The sequence below is a fragment of the Morchella importuna genome (genome assembly GCF_003444635.1).
Source record: "Morchella importuna strain M04M26 chromosome Unknown Morimp01GS057, whole genome shotgun sequence".
NCBI lineage: Eukaryota > Fungi > Ascomycota > Pezizomycetes > Pezizales > Morchellaceae > Morchella > Morchella importuna.
The window spans coordinates 89,384-111,788 of record NW_025763454.1 but is presented as its reverse complement, the minus strand read 5'-3'; the positions used below and the strand labels follow the sequence as shown (position 1 = coordinate 111,788).

General features: G+C 49.7%; 6 protein-coding genes across 6 annotated transcripts; 4 read left to right on the top strand and 2 right to left on the bottom strand.

Annotated features, from left to right (window-relative positions):
- Positions 1-2,649: 2,649 nt before the first annotated feature.
- Positions 2,650-3,033, top strand: LAJ45_11134 (uncharacterized protein; the record flags this gene model as incomplete). Its single annotated transcript, XM_046120645.1, has 1 exon — positions 2,650-3,033. One exon carries the CDS (start codon positions 2,650-2,652, stop codon positions 3,031-3,033), a length of 384 nt encoding a protein of 127 aa, XP_045966168.1.
- A 1,072-nt stretch (positions 3,034-4,105) lies between these two features.
- LAJ45_11133 (uncharacterized protein) lies at positions 4,106-6,435 on the bottom strand (the record flags this gene model as incomplete). The annotated part of the gene is made up of 5 exons (XM_046120644.1): positions 4,106-4,992; positions 5,054-5,146; positions 5,208-5,401; positions 5,730-6,311; positions 6,374-6,435. The coding sequence occupies 5 exons, from the start codon at positions 6,433-6,435 to the stop codon at positions 4,106-4,108; spliced, it is 1,818 nt and encodes a 605-aa protein (XP_045966167.1).
- A 904-nt stretch (positions 6,436-7,339) lies between these two features.
- Positions 7,340-9,376, top strand: LAJ45_11132 (uncharacterized protein; the record flags this gene model as incomplete). Its single annotated transcript, XM_046120643.1, has 6 exons — positions 7,340-7,611; positions 7,692-7,713; positions 7,773-8,234; positions 8,313-8,672; positions 8,726-9,140; positions 9,210-9,376. The coding sequence occupies 6 exons, from the start codon at positions 7,340-7,342 to the stop codon at positions 9,374-9,376; spliced, it is 1,698 nt and encodes a 565-aa protein (XP_045966166.1).
- Positions 9,377-10,636: 1,260 nt separating this feature from the next.
- LAJ45_11131 (uncharacterized protein) lies at positions 10,637-11,918 on the top strand (the record flags this gene model as incomplete). Its single annotated transcript, XM_046120642.1, has 5 exons — positions 10,637-10,682; positions 10,757-10,942; positions 11,005-11,415; positions 11,487-11,563; positions 11,628-11,918. The coding sequence occupies 5 exons, from the start codon at positions 10,637-10,639 to the stop codon at positions 11,916-11,918; spliced, it is 1,011 nt and encodes a 336-aa protein (XP_045966165.1).
- A 2,786-nt stretch (positions 11,919-14,704) lies between these two features.
- Positions 14,705-16,901, bottom strand: LAJ45_11130 (uncharacterized protein; the record flags this gene model as incomplete). Its single annotated transcript, XM_046120641.1, has 5 exons — positions 14,705-14,933; positions 15,003-15,608; positions 15,856-16,135; positions 16,195-16,627; positions 16,689-16,901. 5 exons carry the CDS (start codon positions 16,899-16,901, stop codon positions 14,705-14,707), a joined length of 1,761 nt encoding a protein of 586 aa, XP_045966164.1.
- Positions 16,902-20,748: 3,847 nt separating this feature from the next.
- LAJ45_11129 (uncharacterized protein) lies at positions 20,749-22,358 on the top strand (the record flags this gene model as incomplete). The annotated part of the gene is made up of 8 exons (XM_046120640.1): positions 20,749-20,908; positions 21,165-21,207; positions 21,302-21,377; positions 21,764-21,829; positions 21,922-21,925; positions 22,006-22,082; positions 22,149-22,168; positions 22,235-22,358. 8 exons carry the CDS (start codon positions 20,749-20,751, stop codon positions 22,356-22,358), a joined length of 570 nt encoding a protein of 189 aa, XP_045966163.1.
- Positions 22,359-22,405: the final 47 nt, after the last annotated feature.

Genomic DNA, 22,405 nt, shown 5'->3' with positions numbered 1-22,405 from the left:
GGAACCTCTTATCGAGACATAGCCAACATTGCGGCAGATTTTAAAGCAGAACATGTATCTACTGGGATTGCCAGAGTAGCGAATCCGGGGGAGTCTTGTAGCCCCTCCTCCCCACCCGCCGTCGTGCAGCTGACATCGGTTTAGTAGTAGCCGGTGCCCTATATGCCGGATTGCGGAGGATGTATGGAGTTCCGCTATGTAGCTACTATAGTTATCACAAGCGCATGCGCACAGTACGGACAAGAGGGAAGGATAACCCATGAGAACAACAGTGTGTGCTCGAACATGAGCATCACTTGACCTGATGCGGGACACTTAATAAGAGCCTCCCACGCCCTGACAAGGCGAATTTGCGAATATGTGAGCTGAGTGGCAGGGGTTGGTCGCGGGCAATTTTCGGGGAGCAAATCAGAGGCCGACCCGCCCTTAAAAGGCCCGCATTGTGGGTCCTCTTTTTTCTTTTCTGACGCCTGTCCTTAATCCTGTCAGACAAGTAATACGATCCATGAGATCTGAGCCGGGGTGAGGCGACTTTGCAATTAAGGGTATCGTTTTGGATTTGAGTCAGCTATAAGCTACTAGCTGCTGATTGTCTTGATCTGATTAGACTGCCAATAAAAAGGCTGGGTTGATGTATATTTGCTCAGCGGAAAATCTACATAAAGGAAGAAGGCCCGACATTCGGAGCCCACTCTCCCGCCGGTCAAGAGTGATTTCCGGGAGCTCGGCTCGACTCGATTAATCCTTGACCCATTGATATTGATGGCGAGTTTGATGGCGAAAAGGGGTAATAGGGAGAAAGTGAGTCTTGTAACCTGTTCAGTTTTGATGTCAGCACTCGTATATCTTGAATAGGTTAGGCTTCTATATTATACTCATTATTATTATGATCTGTTTATGCATCTTTGAGCATCCTCCAATAGAACCTCCCCGCGAACGGACATATTGCAAACAGAGAAGCTCCAAGGCTGCCCTTCCACATTCGAGAAGCCTCCTCAATGGTGGTGGCCAAGACGTAATCTGATGGCGAAGATGTTTGAAGTGGCTCGAAAGTGGAGAGATCCCAATATGTCAATCGGATGCTGATGACGTTGCCAGAAAAGCCTGTGCATGTCCATTACTCTAAAAGCTATTTTCCTTCCCTCCAGTCACATGCAAGACCCCCGTTCCTCCAATCGCATGACTTGAGCTAGAATGCATAGTTGTCCATTAATGAATGCATCAGCACCATACTTTCGCCCCTTTCAGCCCCGCGACGTCGAGTGGTGTGGTCAGATAAAGTCGTGAGAAAGGGATAAACAATGAAGTCAAACGTTCCTCGCGATTGAGCGATGTAAGTAGCCAGCATGCAGGTCGTACAAAGAATGTTTACTCATGTACATTGGAGATCTAGAACCCCACCCCTGCACATGCCCGGAAAAGAGCAACCCTGGAAGGCACACGCACACATGAGCCCGCCAAGGCACGCTGCGATTGGCTGTCCAGGGGGACAGTTTCGATCAATACTGTTATACTCTTTCCAGATCTAGAATTAAAGCTATTAGTATAAACTTGCCAACTTTTAGATCTAGCTAGTTGGCCCGGACTATTATCTACATCGGAACATTATTTATCCACCGCGAATAACGTCGGCGCCGTACCTGCCTATCCGCACCCCGCGATGTACTGCCACCCCGATCTATGGCGCCAGCGTCGCTCTCCCACCGCGGAGATCTGGTCGGCCGTTGAAACTGGCCCACGTAGGGGCGAATCACAGGCTCTCACTCGGCCTGTCACAATGCCTGCCAGCCTGGACTGGGGTAATACAAGCAAGCAACAACAACAACAACAACGTCAACGTACGAGAGAGAGGAACATACATGTACTCTAATAGAATTTGCACACCGCCGCGTCGATCATTCATCAAAGTTTATTCCGCCCCCCCCCCCCAAATTTAAAGAAATGGCTGTCGACTGTACCTGGAGCCGAAGAAAAAAATTTTTTTTTTCTTCATTTCGGCACGGAATCCAGAAAGAAAAAAAAAAAAGAGAAAAAAAAGAAACATCAATCGGCGCCGGGAATCGGAATCGACGGTACTACATCGCCTTGCTTGCGCACACAAAAAGAAACCTCGCCTCATTTAAGCCCAGCCAAACGTTGCCAATATCTATAACGTCTGCCTACTAGAATTGCTGCACTTGCACTGCTCGGATTCCATCTTGCGCAATTACACTCTGCAGACGGCCTAGCTAGCTAGGCGAGCGAGAGGGCGGGGCAGACGGGAGGCTGGAGGAAGAGTGGATGGAAGAAGAGTTGATATAAATTCTATTGAGCGCCCATAGAATATCAATATCTCACACTTACGTACGTCCACCATCTACCATCTACACGCTATATATAGCCCCCAGCTAGCAGCCCGCTACATAGAAAGGCTACAAAGCCTAAACTTACGCTAAACGGTCTAAAAGCACTCACTGGAATCTTCTGTGCGAAACTCTTCCTTTCTTTCTTTCTCCGCGCACAAACCACCAACGGTCAAACGTCAACCACCATCCATCGCTCAGGCTGAGTTACTGACTGAGCGTGACTGCGCTGGCCCAGTCAAACCCCATTAACATTTTAATCACCACCCTCGCCATTCCTTCATCAAAACCAAACACACCAAAAACAATGTCCTTCCGTCTCACCCCCAGCATGAGCTCCGTCTCTCTCAGCCTGACCCTCCCCCGCCGCCAGCACCAGCAACCCCCCTCCTCCCCGCACTCACCACTCTCACCACGCTCCCCGCGCTCCCCGCGCTCACCACACTCCCACCTCACGGGCCCCAAGCGCCTCATGCGCAAGCTGCGCTCCTACGTGACGCCGCGCAAGCTGCAGCGGCGCTACATCGAGAAGCGGCTCTACGGCGACTCGTACGACTACGAGAGCAGCGCGGAGGACGACGACGACGACGGCTTTGTTGTTGTTCCGGTGCCGAGGTGGACGGGTAGTTTGAGGGTTAGGGGGCGAGAAGAGGGCGGGCGTGGCGGCGTGGGAGGTGGAGTCGAGGAGTAGGATGGTTTAGGTGCTGCTTGAATTTTGAGGTGGTTTTTTTGCGCGCCTTGTCTGGTACTGGTGGGGGGCGTCTTTTTTTTTTCTGGGTTGGGATGGGGGGCGGCTTTTTTCGGATGGGGCTGGGGAAATGGATGAAATGAGGGTTTTGCATTTTGAGGGCGTTGGTACTACGTTTCGGGGGGATTACTTCTGGTTTCTTTGCTAGCTACTACTTGCTACTCTAGGGCTCTTTTTTTTTTTCAAACTATCTGCTGGTTCTTCTCGTTTTGGTGTTTTTGTTTGTTCTTCTTTTACTGGTTTTAACTTTTGCTTCTTCTGATGATGATGACTTTTTTTTTACTGGCTTTTAACTTTTTTGCTTCTTCTGATGACTTTTTTCACTGGGTTTAAATTTTTTTTTGATGTTTGCTTACTGGGTTTCTTCTTTTACGGACTTCTTGGGTGGGGGGGTTTTTTTTTTTACTTCTTTCTACTTCTTTTTACTGGTTGGTGGTTTACTTCGTTTTTTTCTTCATTTTCAAAATCTTTTTACTGGTTTACTTCTTTTTTCTTCTTTTACCGGTGGTTTACTTTTTACCTCTTCTTTACTTTTTTCCCCCTTCCTCCAATTCACCACATAGGCATATTTCTTCTTCTCCCCTTATTCCCACCTCGATCTACCATGTCATCTATATTTCTTTTTTGTCAACCGTACGTCTAGACATCCCCGCGGTACTCGCAGTACTCTGGGTACACCCGGCGGCCGGCACTTTTATATAGCTACAAGTAATAATCCGGGGTATGCAAAATTTAAGATTACCGATTGCGATCAAGATCACGATTGTGTGCAGTACTCTAAATAGTCTAATTCAGCCATATCGTACGTGCCGGCTTGTGTGTAATAATTCTTACCCACAAAAACCTGCCAAAAAAAAAAAAGCAGTATAAAAAAGCAAGTATAATGCTTAGCCCAAAGCCAACCCAAATCGCTACTTGAATAGCCAGAAAGCTTAAGACCAATCGCTACAACGGTAAAAGAACAATACTTAACTCAAACACAAATCGTCAACTACGGTCTAACCCTAACCCACACTCACCCCACCAAAAAGCCACTAAAATACGCCTCCAGCCACTCCGCCGCCTCCGCCGCCTGTCCGCCCCCCGCCCACCGTCCGCCCACCGCACCGACATACCCATCGGGCCTAACACACACCACCAACACCTCCCCGCCCTTCAACCCCCCGCCTTCCAACCCTCCCGCACCACCTCCCACCGGCGATACGCCCTCGCCCAGATCATCCACATACACAGCCCACCGATTCCCCCTCACCAGCCCCGGCATCTCCTCCAGCTCCACGGCTGCCCGAGGCGTCCTCGTAACAAGCGAATAACTAACCACCTGCTGCCCACCCGGCAGATACCGCCCCGGCTGCACAAACTCGTCGCCCGCCACCCACCCCGCGCGCAGCACGCCCCCCGCAGCCGACGCCGCCGCCGCCCGCGCAAGGACGTGACCCGGCGCTTCAACAGCCGCACACAGCCCCTCCAGCAGCGGCCGCGCGGCGTGGTACTCGTCGGTCAGGAAATACACCCGCCACTGCCCCAGCCACGGTATGTCGCGCTGCACGTCGACGGGGTTGGCATCTACATACCTCGTCGCCCTCGCGGGGGTCAGCAGCTGTCCGGGCACGAGGCCGCACACGAGCCCGCTGGCAAGCGGGCGGTTGAGTGCGTTTGCGTCGTAGTCGGCGCCGACGCCAGAGATGAAGCGGATGTTCTTCGCGAAGTTTGCGGCGAGGGCGGCGGCGTCGTTGCCTGTGAAGGCGGTGGCGTGCGCGTGGTCGAAGGCGATGAGGTCTTCGGCGATCTTGCGGCGCTCGTGGATGTAGGTGTCGAGGAGGCTCGGAGGGGAGAGGCCTTTGAGTACGAAGGCGAGCTTCCAGGCGAGGTTGAAGGTGTCGTGCATGGAGACGTTCATTCCTGGAGTGGTAGGGTTAGGGTTGTTGTTACTATTATCATTGACATCGAGAAGAGAGCATACCCTGGGCGGCCTTGGGCGAGTGTGTGTGCGCTGCGTCGCCGGCGATAAACACACGGCCGCGGTCACTAAATGTGCTAGCTATCCGCTGTCCGACTGTCACATCCACCCGCTACATCAGCATCTCAAACACCAGCGAGAGGATGCAAGAACTGACTCTGGTACACCCCAAACCACTCGACGCTCCTCCACTCGACGCTGAACGGCGCCATGATCTCCTTTGCGCGCGCCATGACAAACTCCTGCGTCGCCTCCGACTTGCTCCCGTTGCTGAGCTCGATATACAGTCGTGTCATGCCGCGCTCGCGCGGGATGCACAGGATTGTGCCTTTGTCGTGCGTGGCGATTGCGCTGTGGGCCCAGGCCATTGGAGGTCAGTCAATTCATCCCGAAAGCTTACAGGCATGGTGCTTGGTTACAAGCAAAAGAACTAGAAACTGCAGTAGAGGCGGGTAGGGATGGTTTGCATAGAGTGGTGGTGCCGTTCTCTTATACAAACTATCCTTGTCTCCGTCACTTGCATTTTCTGGTTCTTTTGCTGGTAAGCAAGTAGATACCAGTCCGCCGCAAAACGCCACATAATGCAAGTATCCAGGCCGCGGAGCACCTCCGCCCCGAACATTCGCGCCTTCTAGCTCTCCCCCGCCAGACACCCCACACCCCGCAAGAAAAAACCCACCATTTACTCCACAGATCCGGAAAGTCCGTCTCAATCACGCCGTCCAACACCCCCCAAAACACATCCGTACTCTCCCCCTCCATCTTCGCACCCGGCATACACCTCCTCACCGCACTATGCGCGCCATCACACCCCACCACATACTTCGCCCTCACCTCCCTCCTCACCTCCCCTCCTCCCCTCCCACCTTCCCAAACCAAGCCCTCACCCCTCCTCCCCCTCAAGCTCATACCCCCAAACACACCCCCCCTCACCACCCCGCCCCCCCGCGCAACCACATCCCCCTCCAACACCCCCTCCACAACCCCCTGATGGCAGATCAAAATAAACCGCTCCACCACCTCCACGACCCCGGGGAAATGGCACTCCCGCCGCGTCCGCCGCAGCGCGTGCTGCGCCGTCGAGTTCCAATAAGAGATGTCGTAGATCTTGACGCCGCGCTCGAGCAGCGGCGTGAGGAGGCGGAGCTGGGAGAGTGTTTCGAGCGTCTTGGGTTGTAGGCCGTCGGCGCGGCCGGTGCTGGTGGCGTGTGGGCGGTCGTCGATGTGGACCAGGGGGATGCCGAGGCGGGTTAGGAGCGTGCTGAGGGGGGGGTTAGTGAATGGGGTGTGTGGAGGAGGGGGAGGGAGGGGGGGGGGGTGTACGAGAGTATTAGGCCGGCGGGGCCGGCGCCGACGATGAGGACGTCGGTGGTTTGGGGCGTCATGGCCGGGTGGGGTTGTGGGGTGTGGATGTTTTGGAGCTTGCTGGCTAGGTAAGAGGTACTAGTATCTCAATGTGTCTGAATAGGTAGAAATGTAGATGGAATAGGTAGAGTAGACAAGAAGCAGGCGCCGCTGAATTCATGAAGTGATATCGAACCGCAACTACAGAGCGGGGATGGACGTCTGTAGCAGAACAGAATACGTGGTCAGTCTGGTACTATATTAATTTACAAGACCCGGGGACCCGCATGAGCTGTTAATTATCCCCCAAAGACTTTCCTATCTCTGCTGCTGTGGTTGTTGTCTAAGGTGATGTTCCACCCGGGCACGCTTAGCTGCGGATCAATCATTTCCATTGGCTGGGTTGTTGCGGGAAACGCTGCGTGTCGCTACCCCACGTCTTGCCCTGGCTGTCCCCACGTCTCACGTCCGAGTTGTAGACTTGTAGTTAACTAGAGTAAGGCTTCTCTCCCCCACACTCCTCTGGGCAGAAGAGACGCTAGGTGGCTCTAAGCGAGGAAGAGGAAGATAAATCGGGAGGAAGAGAATGAGTCGAGGGTCGATCTCTTTTCCTCTCCAAGGCTCGAGACTCGATTCTTCTATATCAAAAACTTTCTGATGGCTCTGGAACAGACACACACACACACCCCCCTCACGTCCTTGGATAGCCGTGTGAATAGAGTATTCTGGGTAGAGTATCGCAGGGATAGGGATAGCTAGAGTACATACATGTATGCAGTGCGATCAATGCGTCAAAAGTGAGGGGGCCCTGAATATCTAGCACACCTCATCCTGCAAAACAGCTATCATAGTACAATACCTCCAAACAAACAAACGCCCCAGAAAACAGCATATCGCACGCAGCGAGCACCCGCTGGAAAGCTCAAGTCATATATATCCCACGCAATGAGCAGCACCAACTGGAAAGACCGCGTCAAGGCCAAGCGTGCAGAGTTATTGAAAATATACAAACCCTACCTGATCACACGCGAAACGTTCAAAAAAGCACTCCTACTCACGGACATCTCGAATATCTTCAACGAGGGTGGTATAGCGTATGGGTTTCTCACGGCCCGTGAGAAGATGATGACGGAGGAGCCTGATGCAGTGGTTGTGCTGGATATGTTGCGGCGTGGAGAGTGGAGCTGCACAGAGCTGGTGACGGCGTACATTAAGCGGTGAGTTGGTGAAGCTGTTGGTGAAGGCTACATATTCAGATCGTGAGAGTTGATGCGGTCGGGACTAATACTTTTTGAAGATCTACAATCATTAGACAGCTCGTGAGTTCCCCCCTAAAGAGCGATTGCAATGGCAAGGCAATTAATTGATCACCCCTCAGACAAACACACTGACCGAGCCCCTCTTCCCCTCCGCCCTCGCCCGCGCCGCAGAACTCGACGCCCTCCCCGCCGCCCACCGCGGGCCCCTCCACGGCCTGCCCATAACCGTCAAAGACCAATTCCATGTCCCCGGCAGCGACACCACCATCGGCTACGTCTCCTATATCGGCAACGCCTCCACGCTCCCACCCTCCGTCCTCACAGAGATGTTCGCCTCCCTCGGCGCAATCATATTCGCAAAGACCAATGTCCCGCAGAGCATAATGTGGTGCGAGACCGAGAACAACATCTTTGGCTGCACCTTCAACCCGCGCAACATCGCGCTCACGCCGGGCGGGAGCTCGGGCGGCGAGGCGGCCAATCTGTTCATGTGTGGGGGCCTGGTGGGGTGGGGGACTGATATTGGCGGGAGTATACGGATCCCGAGCGCGCTGATGGGCACGTACGGGTTGAAGCCTAGTGTGAGTGTTCGAGCATAGCATATTGTCCCCTCCCCCATGGCTACTGCGGTGACCTAATTCCTGTGGCTGGGGGGGCAGAGCACAAGACTCCCGTATCAGGGCGTGGTGGTGAGTACCGAAGGGCAGGAACACATCCCCTCGGTAATTGGCCCCATGGCACGCACCATATCGTCGCTCAAGATGATCACAAAAGCGGTACTCGACGCCGAGCCATGGAACCTCGACCCCAAAGTCGCCCCCATCCCATGGAGGGAGGACGTGTACCAGGACACGCTACAGCGAAAACTGGTGTTTGGCGTATTACGGGACGACGGTGTGATACGTGTGCATCCACCCATCAAGCGGGTGCTTGAGCACGCTGTGGCCTGTCTGCAAGCGGCAGGCCACGAAGTGGTGGAGTGGGCACCCGACGGCCACTTGGAGGCCATGACGACCGCGGTATAACCAGCTGGGTCCTTTCGGGGATAAAAAAACGCTGATGGTGCAGGCAGGACCTATTCTATGCCGCCGATGGCGGCGAAGATATCCGGCGTGCGCTTGAGGCTAGCGGCGAACCGCCCATCGCGCATGTTACTAAGCTCATTAGCTGCGGCCCCGCCATCTCCGTGTACGAGTACTGGCAGCTGAACAAGCGCAAATGGGCGTGCCAGAAGGCCTACCTCGACAAATGGAACGCCTCCTCAGCACTGTCGAGAAGTGGGAGGATGGTGGATCTGGTCTTGTCCCCGGTTATGTCGCATGTGGCGGTGCCGCATGAAAGGTGCGGGCGGGTGGGGTATACGAAGGTGTGGAATGTGCTGGATTATACGGCGGGTGTTGTCCCTGCTGGCTTTGTGGATAAAATAAAGGATCCCGTGCAGGAGTATGAGGGTAGGAGCGAGTTGGATAGGACTAATTGGGAGATGTGTATGCCGCCCTTCCGATCCATTGTGCTGTGGCTAAACTAGACGGCGTGTGCTGATTAATGGATGGCAGATGACCCGGAGCTGATGCATGGACATCCCGTGGGACTGCAGGTTGTTGGGAGGAGGTTGCAGGAGGAGAAGGTTCTGGCGGGTATGCAGGTGTTGGAGCAGGTTCTGGGAGGTAGTCACATTGTGCAGGAGGAGGAGGAGGAGGAGGAGGCCGCGCCCCGTGATTGATGGCACAATTAGATTGTAGCAGTGTTGGCTTTAATGGAGGAGACCTGTCCTGGATATATACGTTCTGCGAGATCAACTGGTGAGACGTGTTTTCTGAGATACTTTGAAAGAGTGTAGCCGAAGAGCGAAGAATGTATTATGAATGATGCAAAGGAGAGAGAGCGAAAACCCTCTCTTTATAGTTAGAAATCTAGAGGCCAAACTTCCCCCAGCACAACAGTACACATAGCTTAGAACAACGTCTAGCTTTTGCAATGAAACTTTAACATAGCAACGACCGACAATAATCAACAAGACACATGTATGCACGTTTGTGACAGAATTCGCACTATAGATGCCGTTCGGTCATTTCCACGCAATGAAGCTACATGTAGCTTACAGGGGTCCGAAATTGGGATTTACAAGTACGAATTGTTTCAATCAAAGTAAAATGAGTATAGATAACGTATTCCCTGTCACTGAAGGACTGATTTATAGGATTGTAATTTTCGTTGGATGGAAATGTAGTCATGGAATATCACTCGGGTTGTCTAGTAAGATCGAATTACATAGCTGTCGTGTTTGCGCTGTTATTAGCGCTTCAGGTTCTTCAGTGGAACTTTATATTCGGTGCTTGTGCTCGTTCCTGAAATTGATATATTAACCGCAGCTCATATCTCATTTTCAATCACGCATCTCAGAGCTAGTTTATCTATTCGCAAAGCACCCCGAAGAAAATTACCCCCGCAAAACACCCCTCTCCCCCCTCCATCTTACCCCCATGTATGTACACACACGGGAAAAGGCCTGCACTTGACACCAACCCCAACGACAAGAAGTATGTACTTGAACTACAAAATGAGGACTACAATCTTTCACCGCAAGGCCTCTTGCAAGCACACTAGCCAGGAAAGCGCAAGGATCCACCGGCCGAGTGATCGCCCATGACCATCTCCATCATGACCTGTCACTCGGCAGCGATGATCGGCCATCACGCCTGCCAACGCAGAGCTTCTATGGCATACGCACATGTAACCCCTATAGAACACGTTATTAATCCTCTGTAGTTATCTGACGTGTCTGTCTGTCTCTCCACCACCGATTGGCCACACAACATCTCTTCTCCGGTCAAGCCCGACGCACGATGACGCATCAAACAGGCTGGCCCACACCCCTTTCATCATACTTATAAGCAATGCAAGTTCCCCCATGCTTCTCATTCAGGCTTCAAACGAACTCTGAAGATAACAAACTATCTCACCCGCCTTACACTCAGACAAGATGGCAAACACAAAAGCAAAAGCACCGCCGATTATCGACTTTGCGCGTGAGTCTCCCAATCCCACCCTCTGTGCATCATCACCGCCTACATCACTATAATTCACTAACCTCGAACCACAGCGTTCTACGGCACCGACCCCACAGCCCGTGAGGACCTCGTCGCCCAAGTCCGCGCCGCCTGCCTCGACAAAGGCTTCTTCCAGATCATCAACCACTCCGTCCCCGCCACCCTCCAAGACGCCATGTTCACACTAGCCCACGAGTTCTTTGCCCTCCCCATAGAGGAAAAACTCAAAGTCGATGCCAGTTAGCCCCCCACCTCACTTCACAGCCAGCCCAGCCCAGCCCACTCACTAACCACCACCTAGACCTCAACGACTACCACCGCGGCTACGAAACCTTCCGCAGCCAAGCCTTCTCCGGCAGCCTCCGCCCCGACTTCAAAGAAAGCATAGACTTCGGCCCCGACTACCAGCCCGACCACCGCTACGTACAGGCCAAGCACGCCGCCTGTGGGCCCAACCTGTACCCGGCGAGCGTCACGAACCCCGCTGCCTTCCGCACCACGGTCGACACGTATCTCGCAGCGGCGCTGGGGCTGGCGAACGACGTGCTGCGGGTGCTGGCGTTGGGCCTGGGGCTGCAGGAGGGGTATTTCGAGGGGTTTGCCACGGACCCTGTTGCGACGGTCAAGATGCTGTATTATCCGTCGCAGGAGCCCGTGGCGGGGGAGGGGGGGGATGATGGCGAGAGGGGGATTAATGCGCATACGGATTTTGGTAGGTTTCCGTGCACGTGGGTGGTGCTGGCTTATATATAGTTAATTTTGTGTGTGCTGTGGTGTATATAGGGTTTGTAACACTATTGATGCAAGACGACGTCGGCGGCCTGCAAGTCTTTGATAACGACACCGACTCCTGGCTCGACGTATCTCCCTCCCTCCCTCCCTCCCTCTCTCTCCACCACTAACAACCACGCCCCCACCACGCAGGTAACCCCCATAAAGCACGCCTACGTCGTCAACCTCGGCGACTGCACGCAGCGCATGACCAACGACCGCTACCGCTCCGGCCTGCACCAGGTTATCAACCGCTCCGGCCGCACGCGCTACTCGATCGCGTGTTTCCACGCTGGGGATCCGGAGTATGTGGTTCGCTGTCTCCCCCGGGGTATTGGGGGAGAGGGAGGGGAGGAGAAGTATCCGCCGGTGTCGGTGAATGACTATCTTACGGAGAGGACAAAGGATTCGTATATTAGGGCGGAGGCGCTGAATGCGACATAGTGGGCAGTGTGCAGTGTGCAGTATGCTCCTTTGCAGTCCAGCCGGCGGTGCGATGGGTGTGTGTGCTTAGAGTGGATCGTGGATTCACTACCTACTCTACATAACTACATGTACTTTACTTTACTCTGCTGTGCTGTGGGGATTTTGCAGGTGTATGTAGTTGGGTGCACAAATAACTACGTAACATGTATGCGCAAATATTCAACTTGCACTATCTGGTGCATGCCTGATCTGCAGCCTTTTCTATAGCTATACTAAATCCTAAATAGTTATAACCTTCCTCGATCCTAGATCCTTGTGGTCAGGAAGTAACGTATCATGCATAATTGGTTGATTTGATCATGACTGCTATGCTATGCTATGGAGCGTAGATAGCTATATATAGCGGACGAAGCTGGAGCCACTCCTGATCGCGAGCATCCACTTCCATACTTCCATACTTAGGTACTTAGGTGCGTGAGTAGGTAAGTAGCTTGCACTGACTGTTGATATGATCGGATTCGATCGTACATGGACAGTGCAATATCCACTCAGAGGTCGTACATACATAGATATATTGGACAGTATCATTTCTCTCTCTTAATGAGGTAGGCTTAGAGTAATGATAAGCTTTATATAGCGAATTTGCGGGCCGGCCCCGGAGGCTGTGTTCCGCTCCGCTTGTATGGTGTGCTTGTACTGATGCTAGCTTAGTATCCAGCGGCCGCGGGGGGGTGGGGGAAACTGACCTACATGTACTTGCCATGTGCGTGACTTTATGTAGCACTCTCACTACTCGTACTTTCGCGACGTTTGTAAAAGGAACCGCTATTGCATACCATACCAAATTGTGGACTTGGCGCGTATTTGTATGGTATGCAATAGGAGTTCCTTTTACAAACGTCACGAAATACGAGTACTCTATCCCTATGCAAAGCAACCCCCGTTTTAACCCGAACCTCTCTACTAGTCTCCTTCACTTAGGGTATGATCAACATGCATGCATACGGGGGTGTGGTCAATCACAAGGTTTTGAACCAAAAAAACCAAAAAGAGGTACATACTCGACTCTACTAGGTACCACCATAACTCGGGAAAAAAAAAAAAAAAAAAAATTGGCTAGATCAAAATTACTTGTATGTATCAAAAACCCCAAAGCAGATCGATGCCATTCATACAACCAACCACTCAAGTGGTACGTAATCCCTGGCCGACAGAGATAGAGTTTTAGCGGTATAGTCGCAACTCGATATGCCAGAACTCAACATGTCGGATCCCTTGCTATCCCGGGTGGATTTGGCCGATACCCTCATTCCTCACCAAAATTAATCTGCTATCCCGGATTTTGGCCTTCTCGTACCGTGTGGGAAACTGGCCAACTCTCTGACCCCTGTCCCCATACAAATAATATTTGATATCCCGGACTCACTACTCCATACACAGCTAGATTTTCCCATTCACTGAAGGGTCGAATTCTGAGGTTTTGAACACTTCCCCCCCTTCAATATTGAAGCGGAGAAAAGCTCTATCAGACATCAAGTACTGCTAGCACTCAATACGATTAGAAGCTGAGCTTTTGAAGCAAAAAAAAAAAATGGTTCAGAGGTGAAAATGGACCAAATCCAGAGTTAGGTTTATTTGTTGAGGATTTATTTGCTGTCCCGGATGATTTGCTATCCCGTACGAAATTGACTGAATCTTGGCCATCCGGCATAGCGGGGTGCGGCTGTATATATATTCGATCAACCCCCTAGCTGCGTATCATATATCACTCCGGCATATATTTAAGACTGTCCCTACCCCCAGCCTCCGGGGGCTGTTGATCATATCCCAGTAAAGGAGTCTAGTGACTATTCCGAAAGGGGGAATTTCTGACTACGGACCCTAGATTCGATCAGATCGATACTGTCCATCATTTCCGCGGTTGTGGTGGGCAACTCTGCTTTTTTGGTACCACCAGAAGTGGGAGTCTAGAAGTGGTGGGAATACGGAATGATTCAAATTAAAGCTTGTGGTGCCTTGGTGGAACGTAGAGCAGAATAGCCAGACGTGCACTTCAAGATTCTAAGGGTTTCGTACGGGATAGCAAGAAAATCCGAAGTATAGTATACGTAGCAAGTTGAATATATTGCAGTAGGAAAAATAATAGTCTCAGAGGACCACCAGCGAGGGGATCTGGTGCATTGAGTTTCGGCATATATATCGAGTTGCGACTGTAGGTGGTTCTATCAAATATGTTTGTAATATTGGCCGCCGTTAGGATCGATACCAAGTTCCATCTTATTTTGCCATAGAAGACGCACGACATACAATGTTACTCTAAATACAGTGATACAGGTTCAATCAGAAAAGTGTCCCAATAATGCATAAAATCAAATCCACCAACCTCAACAGTTTAGTACAGCTTAACACCAAAAAAAAAAAAAAAAAAAAAAAAAAAAAAACTACAAAATACAATACATTTATCTCCACCGCCGTAAAAGTACCAAAAAACAGGAACACCAACTTTTGCAAATAAAAAAAAGGGAAAAGGAAAGGGAAAAGGAAAATGTGGAATGGAAAAGAAAAGAAAAGAAAAATACAAAAGCCAAAGCCAAAGCCAAAAAAATAATATAATTAGTATACAAAAAACACACCTCATACCCCAATGATACATCACCATGCTTCATGAACGTCCAAAATCCCCTTCCCCTGGAAAAAAAGGGTAGAAAAAAATAAGTAAAAAAAAAAAAGATAAAACTCCACCAAAAAAACCAAAATCCGATAGTTACTGCGATTTGTAATCAATGTTTGTTCATATATAGTCCTCACCTGTCCGACTCTCCACTTCTACGACTCATCTTTCCCTTCTTTCCTGAACCATCAGTGCTTTTCCTCTTCTCACTGGCAGACTCAACAATCGGGCTCAACACCCTGGTGGAAGTCCCATATCCCAATTTCAACAACTCCCGGACTGAGCGCCGCGCTTTCTTGGGAAGATCCAACGTCAGTTTTCGTGTTGGGCTATCCGGAGTTGGCGTTTTCCTTGTTGGTGTTCTGTGTAGCCAAGTTAGTATAACTATACGCATATATACGCCAATAAAAAGGGGAGGTAAAGACACATACCGTAGCACATCAACCACAATATCCTCCTCTTCATCCATATCTTTCCGGCTCATATCATCATCATAATCGATTCTCACCGACCGGTTGTCGTCTCCCACTACTGTGTCCTCTACATCGCTCTCACCAGCCCCTGATCCTTCCCCTTCTCCTTCGGCCTCCATATCTAAGATCCGGTAGATCTCTCTTTGAACCTCCGGATGTCCCATAGAGGACTGGAACCACTCGACCATGAACCTGAATGTGACTTTTAGGAATGGGTTTACTTTCTCGGGAACGTTGTTCTCTCCGGATTCATCATCTGGATGCCATGCATCGACCATGTCGCGGAGCGCGCTGAGTTTGCTATGATTGCGATTCACAGATCCAGGAGTTGCGGCCGGTGTTGGGCGGATATTGGGCAACATGTTTGGGGTGAATGGCGGAAGGGGAGTAGTGGGTGGCTGAAGGGAAACGAGGGGTGGGGAGACACTGGGGGAATGGATATTGGGCTTGGTTTTCGGCGCAGCTTCGGAGGGGTGGGTGTCGGTGTAGGTAGTGGTGTGGGTTCCGCCGGAGAACCTGAGGCTTTCGATTCCACTTTTGCTGGTATTGTCTTTGCCCGATGCTCTGGTGATATATTGTCCAGTTGGCCGATATCCAGTTGCCCCTCAGGTCCATTCTCCTCTAATTGCCGGATATCGAGCTGTCCTTCTGACCGGCCTCCTTCCAGCTGCTCGAGATTTAACTGTCCTTCCCGCCCACCACCTTCTAGCTGGTCGAGGCTTAGTTGTCCTTCTGCTCTGCCGCCTTCCAGCTGCTGTATATCAACCAGTTTTTCCTTTCCTGCTCCTTCCGCCTCTTTCTTGGGTTTTACCCACGACCCTTCTCAGTCTCCCCTGATTGATCCGACCCTACCGACGACTCACTCTCCACATCTACTTCCCGCTCAATTCCCTCCAATTGCTGCATAGCCATAAGCACCCCGCTATCCTGTACCTTGACCTCCGCCGGCAGACTCTCGAATGCCATTTCAAACCCGCGTGGTGTTGCAGGCTCGTGCAAGTCCCGATGCGTATAGTATATGTATACCCTTTCTGTCGACATTGATACATATATACTCCCTTTACAGTCGCGATTACTAATACTATTGCTCTCTGAACAACCATTAGTATCAATTTCAAAAAACTGTATTTCCTCATAGATTTGGACTTACTTGGACAGCACTCTTTCGATGCCGAGCATACGAAATGGAAATACCACCCCACCACCGTCTTCAGCCCGCTCAACTGCGATCCATTCCCAAGCTTCACGTACTCATACCCGTCCACTTTCTGGATCAAATCGACCAACTTCTTCGCCAACTCTGCGCATTCTGCTTTCTGCCGTTGCTGCAGCTGACGAATCTTCTCAAGAAGTGGCTGCCTGTCAGATGGCAGTGCGAATGATGCGTCAAGGACAAAATTACCAGAGTACGGAAGAAACGTAGGATTTGTAGTGGCCGGTGATGGATTGAGTGAGGGAGCATGACCATCGTAGTGCCGGGCTCTATTGACCGCAATATAAAGGTCTTGGGGCGTATGGATTTGCGTTTGAAGGCGCGGGGGTTGATAATTCCATGGCGAGGAGAGGAGCTGTGTTACTGGACGCTATGTTTATTTGTCAGCCTCGATGTGATAAATGTGAAAAAATAAGGATAAATAAACAAACCTTGGATTTTGCACCCCTAATCAGTCGAAGATCACGTTTTGCGATCGGATTTATAGGCGATGAGTTAGGGGGTGTGGGTAAAGACGTGGCAGGTGGCGTTGAAGGCAAGAAAGGCAAAGAGGGCGAAGAGGGCGAAGACGAAGAACCTGAGGATGAGGAAGGCGAAGAAGGTGAGGTAGGTGAAGGTAAGGACTGTGGTGATTTCGGATCCATGGCTTGCGGAGGATTCCTACTGACTGTTTGGTTAAAGGAGTGTATGGGTGAATAGGTGAATGAATGGATAGGTAAATGAGTGTGGAGGTGGTGATGAGAGTGTTAAGAGCAAAGATCTCACGAAGGGGTGGGCTTGGACGTGGGATGATGAGCGTAGACACCAAAGTCAATGCCTACCCGCCTGCCCTACCGAGGAGCAAACAAGCAGAAGAAGAAAGAAAAAGGGAGTTAACCGGTACCTGTGCGTGGAGTGGGGATTAACAACCAGGACAAGGGTTCAGTTCTTGGTATGGAATAGCCTGTGTGGACAAAGCCGCGGGACGGAGATTTGCATTGCACAGACAGGGGTGGTTGTGGGTGAGTGGACGAATGAGCGAGTGCTGAGTAGGCAGGGAGGCAGTACTCGTGTTACTCACTACAAGTCGGAGTAGGTAGACTTGATGTTACTCTTCTGCTAGGTACCTCATCTAATCCTCATCCTGCGTGACTACTATTCGCGATAGTGTGACAGCTGCAGGAACAACTCCTTTGACCGTGGATGAGTGGTCTACTAGCTAGTACGGAGTAGTTAATCTTTTCCGTGCTAGACAAGGGTGCTAACATTGGGCTCAGCCCACTACTATCTGTTATAACATGGGTTGTTCACCACCCTCATTTCCGATACCTACTCGCAAGAAATAACAGCGGGGATGAAAACATGTTTCGCCGATTGCTAGTTGGCATGTTTGTTTGGTTGACCTCATGAGATCGTTGTTTCGGTAGGGTTAGGTTAGTTAGATCAGATCAATGGACTCCTATCCTGGGATGTCGATCTGAAGCACAAAAGACGGATGATGCCATTGGGGGAGGGCGAGTTATATATGGTAAGTACCTATAGCCATATGGATGCGTCTAGATGGCTATATATATATCACAACATGTTCATGCCTGTAGTATCTGGGGTGCTTACCATACTCTGGGGACTTGATCAATTAATTGATCGCCTACGTACCAAGTGGTCCTATCGATTCAAATTGCGAATAATAGAGTTTGAAGTTGCATCCTTGCAGTCTTTCGCGAATATTAATACCTGTCAATGGCGATCACAAGGCTACAAAGACAGGATATATGGAATAAGCAGCAATCTAGAACATTCCCAATCCCTACAGATGGTATCTATTGGCCTAGGTTCCTGTCAGGCCATTATCTTCACTGGGTAATATAGATATCTAGTATCTGTGGCCGTGGAGTTATCTTGGGCCCGGCAGGTTGAGCATCCACTGGCCTGGGCCATCTACCGGGTGGGAATGCCTGCGCGCCTATATTAACATCCAATTTCGCAAGTCTAGATCCCAGTAATCAGTCTAGGATTGGCCCACGGGTGAGATACTGCTTGTGGGGTTCATTACCTCCTCCAGCGCCTCGGAAGCTTAAATGCCCAATTTACAGATCTGCGAATTGCATATTGCGATTGAAATCATAGGAGGCGTTCATATAGAACACCACACAAACCCAGTCGCACGCAAACTAGCGGGCGACTGAATAGTTCATTCCAGACTTTGAACTTGGCTGTCGCAATTCGTGATCAACTTAAATTATGCAATCCCGGTACCCCAGCTGTTTTTGGTCTATATATATTCTGCCTGCATGCACGCATGGGGCAGTGGTAGATACTAGGGGTATATTACTATCATCCATAGGTTGTACATAAACTGGCCTAGATTTCCCGCGCTCGTTATGGTGGCTGAAGACTTTACTGGAAAGGAGAGGTTTATTTAGTTATCTGCCCAGGCTGGAGAGGAGCATCCTATGGCTCTACAGCTGAATTCGACGGTCATATGATCAGCCCGCTCAATAAATGATACCGCCTCATCGTGGGGGTATTCCAGTAACACCCTTTAGATAATCATTCTTCATCTTCATTCCTCCTCACCAAATTCTTAACCCTTACTGAAAACGCTCAGTATCGTCTAGGATGCGTACAGTATAGGAGAATCTAAATTGTGTCAAACCCTATTCCAAATTTACCTCATCTCCCACCTGCACTAGAAATCCAGAAGGCCGTTTTTGTACCATTTCGTTTAGCCAACCCCTGATCGATCGCGAGCTTCATGCACGTATTAATTTCGCCTCTTGAATTGACGTTACATACTCTAGAAGCCTCCACAGAAATATAATTATAGCAGCTCAAAGGTCCTTGGCACTGCATAACTAAGGGAAAGCCGAAATCCGAGACAGTGCACGGGTGCCGACTGTCACTACCCATTGCATGACACCGCCGTTGGGGGAAAAAATTGATTTTGGCACTTTCCAATAAGACTGTTTCTCCCTCAGAACGTCTTAGACAGCCAACGACCAAACTCCATTTTTATTTTATTTTAACACGAGCATTGCAGTGATCGTGTGTGGGTTGCAGCAACCCGCCGTTGGGGATGGGAAAAATGAGTTTTGACTGTCTTAGAAACATCATTTTCTTCAAGGCAAGAGTTCAGTTCGTGTTGTTCATGTCCCGGGGACCCAACTAAGACAAAACACAATTTTTTTTCTTCCACACACAGGTTTTGACAGGAGCACTCATCCTTGGGAGAGAACGTCACAGCACCAGAAACAACTTTTTTGGTGCGCGCGCGGTCGTCGTTCGACAAGAGCACTGATCCTGGTTGGTTGTCCCGAGACCCGCGTCAAACGAGACGAAACGAGACAAGATCTTGCTCATTTCGTCTCTTGCTAACCGAGAATTGATGCGCTTGGGGTAAAGAGGGTACGGACGCTAGGGGAGACTTGCCGACGGTAGATACGCTGTAGGTGGTAGGGCGTGAGATGGGACCTGAGTGGCACTAGAGGAGCCGTTTTAGTTTCTCGCACGATGGTTCGTGGGTTGAGAGGTGGCTGTCTTGGTGTGGAAAGGGGAGCAAGTGTAAAGTAGATGGGGATCCAACTGTGACCAAGCTGCATTAGAGGTCAGTTTACTGGCCTCCCACCGGTGGCGGGCGAGCTAGTGCAAAGAGCTCTCTGTATCTACCTAGGATATCCGTGCACATACAATATTTCGTTCTCCAGAGAGGAGGCTTTCTGATTATTATTTAAACAGCTAGACGAGTGAGTATCTGGCTCCATGAATTTTCTTCCCAAATGCAAAATCTAATTTACACAGGCGCAGGTGCATGGCTCGTGCCCTATCGATTCTAGTGCTTGGGGGTCATTGTGTCACTGATATGATATGGATTGCACGCTAAAAACGCCTATCAAATTGCTAGAAGATCTAATCAAATGATGACCCAGATATGCCTCCGAGACGAGACGAAACGAGACATAATCTTTCTTTTTTTCATCTCGTTAATTAACAAGATTTCGGATGATGGCCGTTTGTTCTAGCTAGTAGGTAAAGTAGGTGTGTCGAAGGGACCTTCTTGTTTCCACAAGACATATAGGAGATATTCTCCTGACTAATAGCTGCTAGCATACGCATGTAGTGCACGCAGTATTCTAGAATACCAGTTCATAGAAGATAACGGGGATAATAACCAGCTATATGGGATGAGATCGTTATAACGCATTCGGTACCATTCACTCCCCACCCTCTTTTTCTTTCTTTTTACAGTTATATTATGGTTTCTTTTCTCAAAGTAAGGTGGATATTCGATCCAGTACTATGTAAAAGGTACATTTTCTCGAACCTTTTAGACAGTATTGGATCGGTAATCAACATTTACGTTTACCTGATAACATCATGATCAGGGGCCCCACACAGACGCACCACAGGGAACCAAATCTCCCAGCAAGAATAGCCCGAAGGAGGAACATCGATATCTGGCATTCAAGACATCGTTGAGAAGATTGAGAGCTCGTTTAGATCACGCCATCGATAATGGGTGAACGCCTATCTGAAGACCCCTATAATACCTGCGGTGTGGGTCAGACGAGACGAAACGAGACAAGATCTTGCTCATTTCTTGTTCCGGGGATGACATTCACTCCTGGAAGTGCGGGGGATAATCGATTAGGCATAAATACTGATATTCAAAAACGTCCGTGACTGGTCCGTTGGTATATAAGGCGAGTTTAACACAAGATATCCCATCGGACACAGTTTTACTATGCATAATCTGATTTCGCTATGCATGCGATTCAATGTGGCGTTTAGATAACTACTAAGTATATACATATACAGGGTATTGAGTTTACACACCTATGTCTCTTGATTACCACACTTAGTCTCCGATATCGATATCACTATAGAGCTAGCTTTTACTTACGCCATGACTGAGTTCTAATTTATTTTAGAAATTCATGGTACAAATCGCGGCGCCTTTAATCTCCAGCTAAGGTAAATATTTACTTCCCATGAGCACAGAACACCCCGATTTTCTTGGCTTCCTACTTTTCTGGCCGGTAGCTGATTTGATCATGAGGTATCCTAGTCGTTCCGGTTTATATGATAAGGCCATGATGCGAACGTGTAGGAAAAATTCGAAAACGGACAAGCGCCGTACATGTGTACGTGTGCGGGCACTGTCTAAGACGGACGTCCTGGATTTAAGCCTAATTATTAGCGTTTATTGCTAAGGGCGATTTTCGTAAAATCTTCTATGAGGTACATTCAACACCATTGGAATAATACCCTTCTCCTCACACCCGGCGTTTCCAAGGTCGGTCGCAATATCACAGTTTCTCAGTGCCATTTGAAAATTAGTATTTACGTATGTATACATTTGATTAATAATTGAAGCACAACTTCAACGTCTCATTATCATATGAATACATGTATATATGAAGCAACTGATAGCCCAGGATAAACATACATCCCGTTTGGAATAGAGATTTTCGTTAACAGATACCAAATAGATAAAAAGAGAACGGAAATAGATGACTTGTGCAAACAGAGGGACAAAGGACGAAGGAGAAAGGCAGAAAGAAGGGGAAAAAAAAAGAGTCAAATATTCAATACCGTCAGTCCCTTTCTATTTCTACACACCACACAGCTTAGCTCTTCTCAAGCTTCCATATACTACCCGCAAAAGCATGCTAAATTTGACGACAGGTGTGTAATTGAGTTTTTCGGGCAGTTTTTGCAAGACAATAAAATATCTTCTCCTTCTCAGCCTTAACAATATATAATGCTCAGATCTTCATGCAAACCTCCTCTTGCATTATCATCTTCGAAACAACCACGAGTCCACCAAAGGTAGCAATAGAAAAAACGTGTGTCGTAAGGAGTTCAAACACCAGCGACTCCGGGGTTATAGAGCCGGAGTATAGATTTCTTAGTCTTTCCTGGAAACTGGAGGGTTCGTCATAAACCGGGGAATCGGTGAAGGCCCTCATGAAAGAGTCTCTCTGATTGCGTTTTTTAGGAAAGCCGAAGATTTGACCGAATACAAGCCAAGACATCAGCCAAGTTCGTTGACTTGTAGTACCGTGATCACCGTATTTGAAGCCCGTCAACAGTTGGATAACGACGTATGGAGCAGCGATTAAAGCTAGTGGTGCTACGATCTCGAAAAAACCGAGAGTTAGAAAAGATC